Source organism: Dermacentor variabilis, chromosome 9 (genome assembly GCF_050947875.1).
Source record: "Dermacentor variabilis isolate Ectoservices chromosome 9, ASM5094787v1, whole genome shotgun sequence".
Classification (NCBI taxonomy): domain Eukaryota; kingdom Metazoa; phylum Arthropoda; class Arachnida; order Ixodida; family Ixodidae; genus Dermacentor; species Dermacentor variabilis.
In genome coordinates, this window is record NC_134576.1 from 46610854 (window position 1) to 46626029 (window position 15176).

At 45.5% G+C, this 15176-nt stretch overlaps 1 protein-coding gene across 1 annotated transcript in view; it reads left to right on the top strand.

The window, feature by feature from the left end:
- The first annotated feature begins 1454 nt into the window (after positions 1 to 1454).
- LOC142592659 (uncharacterized) overlaps positions 1455 to 15176 on the top strand; it is a 39697-nt gene continuing 25975 nt past the window's right edge. Inside the window, exons 1-2 of the mRNA XM_075704226.1 lie at positions 1455 to 1591; positions 6888 to 7088. Of these exons, the coding sequence (XP_075560341.1) occupies positions 1457 to 1591; positions 6888 to 7088 (336 nt within the window). The 5' untranslated portion in view covers positions 1455 to 1456. The remainder of the gene's footprint in view (positions 1592 to 6887; positions 7089 to 15176) is intronic.

Genomic DNA, 15176 nt, shown 5'->3' on the forward strand with positions numbered 1-15176 from the left:
CAATACACTCACGAGAAACGTGGATGACCACGTCACATTACCACTTGACAAGGGCCAAATGCGGAATTACGAAAGATATGCGGTACCACACGTGAACTAGACACTGAACAAGGAGAAACCATAGGGGTGTAGATAGTCACAATTTGTGTATCTCTTAACGGTCTCGTCAAAAGCTGTGTGGCAGCATTAATTATGACCCCTGTTTGCGCTGACGAAATCTGTCCCTTAAAAATGAGCTGAAGGCGTAAATCAATACAGGATATAGCCTGTAGGCAGTTTCTTTTCTTTTTCGTCTCGTTCCTGCAATCAAAGTAAGCACGAAGTTTCTATTTCCTAAAAAGGCGATCAATTCTGAGGCTTTGCCTAAGCTGCGCAATTTATTACAATATGTCGTGACTGAGTTGGCCGGTATGAAGCTGATATTTCGGTAAAAAAGTTTGGGCACAACATAAAAGAAGTTTGCAAGTCTGAACAATACCTCCGTCACACGGCATGTGTAATGTCATTCACAGTAAATGACATTCATACCAAATGTCATTGCAGTCTTGCATTCCCTGTATACACAGGTATACGAAATGGCATTCCCGATTGATGGCAATGTCTATCCGCACCTCGCGCACACGGGCACTTGGCAGTCGGCATGCGTGCTTTCAGGTTGTGATTCGCCCTGCAAAAATCTGTGAGGTGGTCTTCCCACCCTTTCAGCAGCACGCTCTTGTCGTCGTCAGTCCAGTGCGCTTTTTGCTTCGCATTCTCCGCTGACGAAGCTGCAGCGTTGGCTTCCGTAGTGGGCGGGTAAGCTATGGCGCGGCAGCACTTTGAAAACAATGAGCGGAAATGAAAACAAAACAAATGAGCGTTTGCAAACATGGCCGACTGGAGGTCATGTAGCGTGCACTTGGAGACTGGGAACAAGAATTTAGCTGCACACAAACTACTTCAACTTTCGTGCTGTACGTCATAAAATTATTACAGCTCATAACACCAATTATGACAACCTTTACTGTGACTACATTTCGTTTTAGCTTATCGATTTTGTAAATTTTTGCCAAGCCCCTGTAGTCGAGATTACATAAGTCGCACTTGCATGAGTTCGGGAAATTCATTGAATGGGTGAATAGCGTTAGCTGCGAATCTCATTCACCATGCCCGTGTAGAAGCAATAAAAATAGCATTAGGACGTAATCTCATTGGCTGCGAATGACATTACACGTGCCGTGTGACAGGGGTATGAAAGTGTTCTCACGTCAGCTGTAGCCTCTTCGTCCTTTATTTTCAATGGATAACGTTCAACCGTAGTTGACAAAATTTGTAACCAAACGTAACGATGTAGGTTTTTTTACATGCTGATAATTGTGAGCATCAAGTGAACTTGACAAAGAAATTGAATGAAGGATTCACCTAATGCTTCGCAGCTCTTCACACTGTTTCAATTCTTCTCTTTAGGACCGTGCTTATGCCGGACCTATTCATCTCGAAAGCGCACGTATACGACGGGGACAGCATTTATGTGGACTGCAAAATTTTGCCAGCGAATCTACTGAGACAACCACCGAATCTTAAGAACAACAACGTTTACTTCTACAACTTGGTGAGAAAGCTTCAATACCACATTCCTCTGTAGTATGGTCAGAATAAAGGCAGAATATCTGAATTATAGAATCCGCGTAATAATAACTTAACAGTCTCTCGTAATGGCTACATGGCTTTTGTAGTAGAAACAGGAGCCGGATTCATAAATGCTACGCTTACCCTCGATTCACTTTATACTTCTTGTAGTGTATGAGTAGAGCATGGACATCGTGAAGTTATTGTGACTTCTGCTATGACTTACAGCTCATGCGGCACACGGAAGCGTAGCCCTCGATATATGTTTTCGCTATTGAGACTGTTCTTTCTTTTTCTCTTCTTTTGGGGGGGGGGAGGGGGGGTGAGAGGCGCGTAATTAAAGACAATAAATACATTGCAGAGTTATAGGGGGCGTCTGCCCCTGAGTATCTCCTTCGCCATGACTATTTTACGCGTGAGCTTATATTCCCCCATTTTTGAAGGTTCGTGATGCGGGTGTATGAAGCTCGGCGATAGAAGTTCGCACAAACCCAAGAATGAGGTGAGCCGCGCAGCTGTCCCGGGGGATGATGGATGGCATAGATAAGAACAGGCAAGCGGCGCTGCGGATGACGTCATCGGCTCACCTGGCACTGCGCGGAGTGCATGGCTTCAGCGCTAGATACGATTCGGTGCTCGGAGAGGCGCATAATCTGTCCTGCATCGGCGCTTGCAAAAAAAAAAGTTTAAAATGAAATTATGGGGTTTTACGTGCCAAAACCACGATCTGATTTTGAGGAACGCCGTAGTGGGGGACTCCAGAAATTTTGACCGCCAGGGGTTCCTTAACGTGCAACTAAATCTAAGTACGCGGGTGTTTTCGCTTTCCCCTCTCCCATCGAAATGCGGCCGCCGTGGCCGGGATTCGATCCCGCGACCTCGTACTTAGCAGGTCAACACCATAGCCACAAATGGAAAGCACAGTCGGTGCTCCATTGCTGTGAAGTAGTCTAAACGGAGCGGGTGCTTTTCATGATCTTGCAGCTGAACGATGAGCTAGAAGGACTGATATGCAACGGCAGCGCCGTCTAGAAGTCTAAACAGCGTTAGTTTACCTATGCCGAAGTCGTCGCTTTGGTCGGAAGATAAAGAAACAACACCAGCGGATCCTAGTAAATGAGATGTGAAACAAAACAGTCTTTTAATAATCGAAGTAATTGTGCTATATTGAAGTGGGCTGAAAAAGAACAGAAATACTTCATCATCATCATCATCATCAGCCTGGTTACGCCCACTGCAGGGCAAAGGCCTCTCCCATACTTCTCCAACAACCCCGGTCATGTACTAATTGTGGCCATGCCGTCCCTGCAAACTTCTTAATCTCATCCGCCCACCTAACTTTCTGGCGCCCCCTGCTACGCTTCCCTTCCCTTGGGATCCAGTCCGTAACCCTTAATGACCATCGCTTATCTTCCCTCCTCATTACATGTCCTGCCCATGCCCATTTCTTTTTCTTGATTTCAACTAAGATGTCAATAACTCGCGTTTGTTCCCTCACCCAATCTGCTCTTTTCTTATCCCTTAACGTTACACCTATCATTCTTCTTTCCATAGCTCGTTGTGTCGTCCTCAATTTGAGTAGAACCCTTTTCGTAAGCCTCCAGGTTTCTGCCCCGTAGGTGAGTACTGGTAAGACACAGCTATTATATACTTTTCTCTTGAGGGATAACGTCAACCTGCTGTTCATGATTTGGCAATGCCTGCCAAACGCACTCCAGCCCATTCTTATTCTTCTGATTATTTCCATCTCATGATCCGGATCCGCCGTCACTACCTGCCCTAAGTAGATGTATTCCCTTACGACTTCCAGTGCCTCGCTGCCTATTGTAAATTGCTGTTCTCTCCCGAGACTGTTAAACAATACTTTAGTTTTCTGCATATTAACTTTTAGACCCACTCTTCTGCTTTGCCTCTCCAGGTCAGTGAGCATGCATTGCAATTGGTCCCCTGAGTTACTAAGCAAGGCAATATCATCAGCGAATCGCAAGTTACTAAGGTATTCTCCATTAACTTTTATCCCCAATTCTTCCCAATCCAGGTCTCTGAATACCTCCTGTAAACACGCTGTGAATAGCATTGGAGATATCGTATCTCCCTGCCTGACGCCTTTCTTTATTGAGATTTTGTTGCTTGCTTTATGGAGGACTACGGTGGCTGTGGAGCCGCTATAGATATCTTCCAGTATTTTTACATATGGCTCATCTACACCCTGATTCCGTAATGCCTCCATGACTGCTGAGGTTTCGACTGAATCAAACGCTTTCTCGTAATCAATGAAAGCTATATATAAGGGTTGGTTATACTCTGCACATTTCTCTGTCACTTGATTTATAGTGTGAATATGGTCCATTGTTGAGTAGCCTTTACGGAATCCTGCCTGGTCCTTTGGTTGACAGAAGTCTAAGGTGTTCCTGATTCTATTTGCAATTACCTTAGTAAATACTTTGTAGGCAACGGACAGTAAGCTGATCGGCCTATAATTGTTCAAGTCTTTGGCGTCCCCTTTCTTATGGATTAGGATTATGTTAGCGTTCTTCCAAGATTCCGGTACGCTCGAGGTCATGAGGCATTGCGTATACAGGGTGGCCAGTTTCTCTAGAACAATTTGTCCACCATCCTTCAACAAATCTGCTGTTACCTGATCCTCCCCAGCTGCCTTCCCCTTTTGCATATCTCCTAAGGCTTTCTTTACTTCTTCCGGCGTTACCTTCGGGATTTCGAATTCCTCTAGACTATTTTCTCTTCCATTATCGTCGTGGGTGCCACTGGTACTGTATAAATCTCTATAGAACTCCTCAGCCACTTGAACTATCTCATCCATATTAGTAATGATATTGCCGGCTTTGTCTCTTAACGCATACATCTGATTCTTGCCAATTCCTAGTTTCTTCTTCACTGTTTTTAGGCTTCCTCCGCTCCTGAGAGCATGTTCAATTCTATCCATATTATACTTCCTTATGTCAGCTGTCTTACGCTTGTTGATTAACTTCGAAAGTTCTGCCAGTTCTATTCTAGCTGTAGGGTTAGATGCTTTCATACATTGGCGTTTCTTGATCAGATCTTTCGTCTCCTGCGATAGTTTGCTGGTATCCTGCCTAACGGAGTTACCACCGACTTCCATTGCACACTCCTTAATGATGCCCACAAGATTGTCGTTCATTGCTTCAACACTAAGGTCCTCTTCCTGAGTTAAAGCTGAATACCTGTTCTGTAGCTTGATCAGGAATTCCTCTATTTTCCCTCTTATCGCTAACTCATTGATCGGCTTCTTATGTACCAGTTTCTTCCGTTCCCTCCTCAGGTCTAGGCTAATTCGAGTTCTTACCATCCTGTGGTCACTGCAGCGCACCTTGCCGAGCACGTCCACATCTTGTATGATGCCAGGGTTAGCGCGGAGTATGAAGTCTATTTCATTTCTAGTCTCGCCGTTCGGGCTCCTCCACGTCCACTTTCGGCTATCTCGCTTGCGGAAGAAGGTATTCATTATCCGCATATTATTCTGTTCCGCAAACTCTACTAATAACTCTCCCCTGCTATTCCTAGTGCCTATGCCATATTCCCCCATTGCCTTGTCTCCAGCCTGCTTCTTGCCTACCTTGGCATTGAGGTCGCCCATCAGTATAGTGTATTTTGTTTTGACTTTACCCATCGCCGATTCCACGTCTTCATAGAAGCTTTCGACTTCCTGGTCATCATGACTGGATGTAGAGGCGTAGACCTGTACAATCTTCATTTTGTACCTCTTATTAAGTTTCACAACAAGACCTGCCACCCTCTCGTTAATGCTATAGAATTCCTGTATGTTACCAGCTATATTCTTATTAATCAGGAATCCGACTCCTAGTTCTCTTCTATCCGCTAAGCCCCGGTAGCACAGGACGTGCCCGCTATTTAGCACTGTATATGCTTCTTTTGGCCTCCTAACTTCACTGATCCCTATTATATCCCATTTACTGCCCTATAATTCCTCCAATAGCACTGCTAGACTCGCCTCGCTAGATAATTAACGTTCTAGCGTTAAACGTTGCCAGGTTCATATTCCAATGGCGGCCTGTCCGGAGCCAGTGATTCTTAGCACCCTCTGCTGCGTCGCAGGTCTGACCGCCGCCGTGGTCAGTTGCTTCGCAGCTGCTGGGGACTGAGGGCCGGGGTTTGATTGTTGTGTTCATATGAGGTTGTGGCCAAGTACTGCACCAGGGTGGCCAATCCTGCTCTGGTGAGGGTGTGCGTTACCGGTTCTGGTCACCGGGATCAGGCCACACTCCAGGCCTGTTTGTGCAATTTTATCAACACGCGGATTTTTTTTTTAATCCGGTGGAAAATTGCCGGCACCGGGATTCGAACCACGGACCTCTTGCACGCGAGGCGGGTGTTCTACCTCTACGCCACCGCTGCAATCAGAAATACTTAGACGAACAATAAGATGAACAATAAGAGAATTATTAGATAAACAATGACAGCAGAAATGAGAGAAAGTACGCTCACGCTAAATGCGGGCTCACTTCGTGCAACGAAGGTCGTTTTTTTTATTATGTACTTAAAAGCGTCATTGAAGAAGTGATATTTGCAGAGCCTCTGGCATTATAATGTGACAACCGAGAATGATGTCATAATTAGCGTGAATAAGCGCATTATGCAAAGGTGAACCAGCTGCGCTCTGTAAAAGCGAAGAAAATTTTGCTGATATGAATGCCCCGTTTGTACCGATACTATGTTTTTATAATGATGCATCCCGTTGTAGGCTTATGAATATGGGATTTCTATACTTCCCTCTGAAAGGTGGTGGCGTCTCCCCCGTTTTATGTGTTGCCCGGTGCAGCTGTGGCTATATGGAGCTGTTGGACGCATGCCAGAAATCGAAAGCTTCAAAGAGGAGAGAAATGAAAAAAAAAAAGTATATTCCTGGGATCATAATGAGGCACGCCTTACTGGGGAACTGCGGATTAAACTTGACCAGCTGGGGTTCTTTAACGTGCACCGAATGTGCCGAGCACGATCGTTATCCTTATCGCATCCTAACCCCGTTGGGATGCGTCCATGCAGCCGCGATGGAACCCGTGAGCCCAAGTTTGGCAGCGCAACGCCATAGCCACGGACCTATACCACGCTGTGTTATATAAATGAAGTTTGGAGCACGAGAATAACTTGGACAAGTCTACTATAACTGCTTTGTCGATGCCAACCACCATCGACTTCGCGTAGCAATGCGAGGGCGTGAATGATAACGCCTAATCACGTGACATCAACAACCTCTCTCTACACCGCGGCAACGCACGCAGTTCACTGCACTCAGGCACGCCGGCGACCTGGACAAGCTGCGGAACAAGGGCGTGAAGACGGCGGCGCTGTCCATTTCCGTGGGTCTGTACGGCCGCTGGTACCACGTGAACAGTGACTCACGGAATGAGGTGCGGGACTACGCCCCTGGTGACGCCTGCTTCCAGCAGCTGATTAAGTTCCAGCTCCGTGGCATCACCGAGGTACGTGAGCGCACCCGCAATTACACCGCGCCTCCTGGGTGCTTGGAAGGACGCGAATGTATTATGTCCATTGAAGGAATTCCGGTTGACTACATTACCTTATGTTTTCACTGGCCGTGATCTATCTATCTATCTATCTATCTATCTATCTATCTATCTATCTATCTATCTATCTATCTATCTATCTATCTATCTATCTATCTATCTATCTATCTATCTATCTATCTATCTATCTATCTATCTATCTATCTATCTATCTATCTATCTATCTATCTATCTATCTATCTAAGCACTAACCTAGACTAATGTGATGGTTTCCTTCAACTGTCGATTACAAACATGTGTCGCAAAACTTGTAACTAAGAAGCTATTTAGTAGAATTAGTTTGCTAGTAAATATTGTGAAATAGTAGTAAATATATAGTAGTAAATATCGCAAATATAGTAAAAAGAACGTTAGGCGTAACGTTAAGAGACAGAAAGAGAGCGGTGTGGATCAGAGAGCAAACGGGGATATGCCATATTTTAATTGACATTAAGAAAAAATGGAGCTTTACTGGTCATCATATGCGTAGGTTACATAACCGATGAACCATTAGGGTTACAGAATGGGTGCCAAGAGAAAGGAAGCGCAGTCGAGGACGGCAGAAGGCGGGTAGGTGAAATTATTAAATTCGCAGGCACTAGTTGGAATCGGTTGGGGCCGGTCAGGGTAATTGGAGATCGCAGAGAGAGGCCTTCGTCCTGCAGTGGACATAAAACAGTCCAATGATTATGATGCTGCTGCTGATGATGATACATGCCGTAGAATATACCCGACTCATCCCAAACAATACCATAACATATGAAGAAAACACCTGATTTGCAAGCATTCCCCCATTCCCGGGCATTATTTCCTGCAATTTTAAAGCACAAATATACGGGCGACTGCGCGTTTCCAAAACAACTTGGACTCAGCCGACGCGATGGTACGCTACGTACACAGAGGTGGCCACAACACAAGCCACCATGCTAGAAGTTTGCAGAATGCCTTCTGCTCGCACACAAGAGAAATACGTGGATGAAAAGGCTGTTTTCAGTCGTTCAGAAGGCAAATATTCCAGTTCCTGGTTTTTAAGCTCTTTTGGGCGTTTTGCCGGCGCAAGTGCCACACTCCCGTGTTATCACTCTTGGGAATCACTCGTCGCGTTTTCGGCAAGCGCGAGTGCCGAGAGAAAGTACATGTTGCGGGGCTAGACACGCCAACTATTGCACTTGCAGAAATTATCTATGCAGAAATTATCATGTATGCCGATGATACACGTGTCGTATTAGCAGCCAAGAATCTTACAGAATTGGAGTCTAATGGAATTGGAGGCACTAACGCTGTGCTCGATAGCACTTCCAGATGGTGTTCGGCCAACAAGCTTACCGTCAATGCTAGAAAAACAAAATATGTTGTGTTCCATTCTCCACGAAAAAAAAAAAGATCTGTACTGCCAAAGTATAGATATTTATTAATAGCTGCCTTCTGGGACAAAATAATTCATATAGATACCTTGGTGTAGTTTTTGATAAGAATATGCACTGGCACGAACACATCAGTGCTGTTGGCGCCAAAATAGCATCTAGATGCTAGCCTTGGTAGAAACACGGAACTATATTGAAATCAATATTTGCGCATTGTGTATCTTGCCTTAATTCACAGTCAGTTATTATACTGTATTGAAACTTGGGGACGCACTTATAAAACGTATAATATCCCATAAGAATATTAGAAAAAAGTGCAGTTAGAATAATGGCAGAGCCTACTTACACCGCTTGAAGCAAGCCTTTCTTTTGAGAGATCAGAATTTTACACTTTATCAGCTACGCGACTCACGAATTGCAGAGATTGTATATAACGTCGTAATGTTTAGCCATCCCTTTCCGGCTGCTTTGTTTCAGACATCAGCACGCCCCACTAGAAATGTCACATTAGGTAACTTTAATCTTCCTCCCAGTAGCGATATTTATGGTCAAAGGGTACTAGAATTTGCTGGTGTAAAAATATGGAGCGGTATACCACCAAAAATAAAACATTCTCAAAACTTTTCCAAGGAACTTGAAGAATATTATCTGCAATTGCTTTCGCTTACGTGATTTTCTTTTTCATCATTCAGACATTACAGATTACAAACTTACATATTCTGTTTCCCTTCACTGCAACGTGCCAGATGTCAATTTGTATATAACGCAAAGTTTTGTTCTGCTTTCTTGTACCATCTTGAATCCAGACGTCTTTTTTTCACTTCTTAGTTTGTTTCCTTGTACACTGCATGACACAGCATTCCATATTTTTTCCGACATTATATATATATATATATATATATATATATATATATATATATATATATATATATATATATATATATATATATATATATATATATATATATATAATGTCGGACCTATCACTAGCCTTTGCCTATTGGTCCCGAAAGTTCTTTGTAATACAGGGAGTGGGGGCTAAGATGAGTAATAAGTAATCAATCAATCAATGAAACTCATCCCAACCGAGCTGCTTTTCGCTAACTGTGTCACAACACCAGGTGCGGCCACTGCGCTTCAAAAGTACCACAAGAAGTCATAGGGTCATTTCGCATTCTTTTTTCTCGATGCGCACGTCAGCTAACGGATGGCGTGAACACAGGGCTTGACGTGTTTCCTGTTGCCCGTTTTCGCCGTGTCCCCTGTTGGATTTCTTTCTCTGTGGCAGCAACTTCGTATTGCGCGGCCGCGCGCGACCGTACGGACGATACATTGAAAGCGATCAGCGTCGGGGTGCGCGCCGACGGCTCACACCTTCGCGCGTGGTGTCTTCTCGCCGCTCAGTTTACGCTAAAGCGATAGGAAGGGCACGTCGCTCGGCGCTGCTGCCGTGCTTCCTCACACCGGCGTCTCGACAGCGAGTGTCCGCTGCTTTTATTTCTAGCCGAATTCAGTATATAGATTTCGACCTGTATTTGTATTGGGCCTATTTACGGGTAAATATTGCAGCTTCAGGTATTATTTCGCGAGATTTCAAGACATAGCGACGTCGTTTAGAGATGTATAGTGATGTCGCTTTGCTTTTGCCGGTGCGCTCATAGTAAAGTTGTGGAGGAACTTCCTACGAAGGCTCGCTTGTGCTTCGGTGGCTTAGCAAAGACAGCTGCAAATTTGCCTGTATCGGTGCAACACAAGTTTTACTCGCCGACGATGAATCTCGCAGCACACATTTCGTACGCCTTTCAGAGACTCGATCACGTTCTGGCGATTAGAATACGAACGCACGCAAACGCATCTGAGTACATGGGTTTACGTACGTTGAATACAGAACCTTTTTTTTATGCTTCGGTGGCTTGACGAAGCGTAACGATGTGAGCATGATTTGCCTTATTCAATGTTCTAATGATAGCCTCGTGCTATGAAGTATTGCGGAAGGTACGCTGACCTATTTCTCGTCCGTCAGGCCCAGTATATACGATGCCTTTTTTTCCCTTGTTTTTCTTTTCTCAATAAAATATGAACTATAGGTGCAGGCCTCTATATTTATGCTTGTGTAACAAATAGAATATAATTCTGTAATATTCATTTTGTAATATAGTCTTTAGGATAATAGATATCGCTAATGGTACGAATGCCCTTGATTTACGCTGTGTAGTCATATAGGCTTATGTTCGTCTTTTATCTTTCTGTGGCGATGTGTCGGTTCGTGAGATCGCTTCAACGCGAAGCTGCTATATGCCTGGCGAGAGTGAGCATCTGAGGACAAATATCTAGCCGCGGCTTAGACAGAACAAGGCATACAATGCGTTCTCAAGAAATGTATCGTAGCCGAAGTGCCGCGCCCTTTCTTTGTTTCTTTAATGCCGGTGCCTGGCACGTAACAGCGCGTACATATACTGAACAACTTGCTTATAGGCAGGTGTAGCAATGTTGTTCCCATGACGAGCACGTTCACATGTGTTCAAAGCTGTTCACCGAAGCCATGGGTTTAATGTGCCGAGGAAACACATGCGCCATGATGACAGTACTAGGGGGCTTCGAATTGATTTCGATCGCGTTTGATTGTTGATCACGCGTTCACAATAAGCAAATGCGGGTTTTCCCATTACAGCCCCATCAGAATGCGATTGTCGCGGTCGGAAATTCTTGCTGGCCGTAGAGTGGATCTAGCCACTGAGTAAAAGCTGTGGAAAATTTTCCCAAGCGAGTGTTAGTGCGAGGACGTTGGAAAAGGTGCTGTGAGTTTTGGCATCGTGGCTGCAGCGATGTGATTGCCAGAATAATCGTTAGTGGCAAGCGAAAAATAAGAAAAATATTTGGGAATCCGCTAGAGGGCGACGAAGTGGTAGGAGGAAGCGAGGTGCTGCACACTCTTGCCTTTCGAATGCCTCAGACCGATGTTGCCACTGCACCGTCCCTAACTGCTCTGAAGCTCAAGTCTTCAGACTATCCAGAAGCGTTAATCGTTCCAACCGCGGAGGTGTATCCTTCGTGATAGAAAATCTGGGCACAGGAAAAGGCTGTCATTCCTGCGAAGCACACACTTTCCCACTGGTTGAAAAAGATTGCACAACGGGCTGGTGTTCGGTGTGGTGTTTTCAGCTCCTTTCAAATCAATTACCGCTGCAAAACTAACCGGTCCCTGGGAGAAAGTCGGATAGCTGCAATGTTAATCGCAGGAAGAGCTTTGTCGAATGTGCGCTAGGTGTGGTACACAAAATACCTCTTTCGTGTGGCGCATTTTGCGTGGGTCATACCAGCAGATGTGCGAACGCCTGCCTACCAGGACATGCGAATTATCTCCGTAATGGCAAGGATGGCTTTTCTTGCCCAACATGCAGGCCATGCAAATGTACACGAATTTTCGAACACATGCGAATACTCTATAAACACTGGCACGACCACACTGTAGCATCATCGTTGAAGCTGCTCAGATGACACGCGGCTTATCTCGGAGCAAGCCGTCTGTGCTTCCTTCTGGAAAAGCTGTACAAGGGGTGCCGAAGAGCGCAGCTGGCGATAGCATGGCTTTTGCTCTTTTCTTAGCCTCTAGTTAATCTCGTTTTTTTTTTTGCGTTCGTCTACTTATTTCCGTGTTCCTGTACAATAAAGCTCAGTTGGAAGTTAGCGCTTTGCCGTCGTCTGTCACGTTGTGTACTCGTCCTCTGCTTAGCGCTGTAGATCTAGCTAATCATGGCATCCCAACTAGCCTAAGCCGCTTCCGTTTTAACGTAGAAGGAAGACTTCTTGTGCCATGAAAAGCGGCAAAGGTTCCGGTATGCCAAACTTTGCACGAACAATCCCTTGTAATTCATTTCTTGAGGGAACTGAATTGTCTGGCGCACTTTTTTTTTTTTTTTGGTGCGGTGGAACGACAATAAACAAACAGCATTCAGCTTTTCGGGCGTTCACTCTGATGTGCGGTAATCATGTGAATAAATGAACCATACAAATAAAACTAAATACTCTGAGATTGCATGCACGACTTGATGTATCTTTATACGATGGAAGTCTTTGGTGGTTCTATTTATCTGCGCGTTGCAAAGATTCGATTGATGAACACCGCGTTGAAACTGTAGCGTCCCCAACGTTCGTGAAAAAAAAAACTATATGCGGCTGCCTTAAGTGCTTGAAACAGTGCAGTCTTTAGAGCGAAGCTATTAAGAGCTAGTTCCCCTAGGAGGCACAAAACGCGAGCCTTCTCCAGCGTCTGCGTCAGATGCCACATGCGTTCGTGCCGTCGAGAGAGAGTAAAACATCTTTATTAATAATATTTTAATGGCGAGAGCAGTGTGGGAGGAACCCTCAGTCCAGGGTCCCTAAGATGATTCCGGCGATGTTTCGAGCCCGTTGTATCACTGCTCGGAGCACCTTGGGAGATCCGTCGCGGAGGGCATCGTCCCACAGCTCTTTGTTGCGTAGGGGGTAAAGGAGAGTTGGCAAGGGAGGAAAGAGGTTTGCAGTGCACTCAATCGCGACGTGGAAGATTGTGGGCGAGCTGCCACAGCCAGGGCAACGATCTGCATAACAGTGTGGGTAGAATTTATTGAGAGAGACAAGATTAGGAAAAGTTGCGGTTTGTAACTGGCGTAATGCCACTGCTTCCTCCCGCGAGAAGGACGGTGGTGGTGCGGCGTGGGTGCGACGAATGCGTGTATAATGATGGAGTATGTCTTTATAACGGAGCAAGGGATCCCCCCACTCTGAACTAGTCGCCTCACCACGCCGAGTCGCCCGGAGGGAAATTTCTCGGGCAACCGCATGTGCGCGTTCGTTACCCGGCAGCGAGGTATGACCAGGGGTCCAGAGTAAGTGGATGCGGGGAGGTGTGGTTAGTGTAATTTGCGGGATCTGTTTGAGAATTTGGATCGCCGCTCTCGGGATGCCATGTCCTGATAGGAACGCCCGGCATGCCTGTTGCGAGTCCGTCAATATATACACTTCCTCAGGAACATGGATGGCGTATCGAATTGCAAGAGCAACACCGATAATTTCTCCGTAAGCGGCATTTGTTCCGCGCATTGCAGCAGAGTCTCTCAGGGATTCGGTGCCATCCAAAACTACCGAGGTATAGCCCTCTTGAGTGCGTGATGTGTCCGTGTATAAAGTGTGTGTTTCCGGGATGTTTGCAAGCATGCGGCCAATGTATCGTACACGGGCTTTGCGCCGCCCTTTGTCATGCTCGGGGTGCATATTACGTGGCAATGGATGAATACTTAGTGCTTGGCGTATCGCTGACGACAAGATCGTTGGACGGGTTTCAGACTCAAGGGGTGGGACAGAGTATCCTAGCCGTGTGAGAAGATGGCGGCCAGTAGGAGTGAGTAGGAGGCGCTGGCGATGGCTGACCCAATGTGCCTCTAGCAGCTCGCCTAGTGTGTTATGTGTCCCTAAATTAACCCTTTACTGCACAATTTTTTGTTTCCTCAAGATATTATTCATGGAGTTCTAGGGAAGCATAATAGTACCTGTACTCCCATGGAAACTTACTTTAGCGAATGTCTGTTGTTTCAATTTGCAGAAAAAGGGTATGTTGAATATTTGCAACAATGTGCAAATAAAGAAGAAGTTGAAAGTAAAAGATAGATTTAGTGCGATTCATACTCAGATGCTTATTTGCACGAGACAATCATTGGTGCACCTATGATTTAGTGTGGAACAAAAAGAAGCACTTGTACATGCTTGTGCAGCACAGGTTGTTCCCACACTTCGTGCAGTACGTCATGCAGATTCCCGCCCAGCCAGGAAACAATGCAGTGTTTTCGGGTTATTGTCAAAATGTAGAACATCGAAGCACAGGCGTAAAGCTGTGCCCGTGATGATACGACACGGCAGCGTGCGGAGGCACAGCGTACTTTTGAAAAGAAGAAAGGAAATTTGACCAGAGAACATCTTGTCCACATATTGAATCGAAACATACTTACACTCGTGGCTGTCGTGACTAATTGAATATTCGCTGCCTTCACTATCAGGAGGAATTGCTAGGCCATACCAGCGTTTCGGAGCCATTTCACTATTCCGAAGAAAATAAACCATGTACACGTTGTTGCATTTGTGCAACATAGCAACGTTCTGTCGCCAGGAACAAACTATTCCGAAATTACAATGTTTTTTTGAACCTACAGAGTCAGAAGGATGTGGAGCATAGCGTAACATTTTTTTTTATGCTTTGTCTTATGGAGAAATACATTTACAATTTGTAAAACTTACCTATATCACTGCTCGTGGGCGCGCGCAGCCTCCGCCACGTTTGTTTCGGTAGGAGATGCAAAGAATTAGCACAGATTGCAGCCCAAGGTGCCGCGTTTTGCAGACCAATGTTGCGGATATGCAACAACGTGTACAGGAAGCTCCAAACTGACTTTGCTTCGGTTGTTAACGCCGTTCATCAGAATGTTGCGTAAATGCAACAAGGTGCAGTAAAGGGTTAAGGAGACGGTGTGTGGAAGTATAGTTCGGGAGGCCATGGGCCAGCTTCGTCGCTTTGCGAATCATTGCGTCTATGCGAAGTTGTTGCGCTTGGGTCAACCGCTGAAATGGGAGATGGTATGTAAGGCGGCTGATCACGCATGCCTCCACC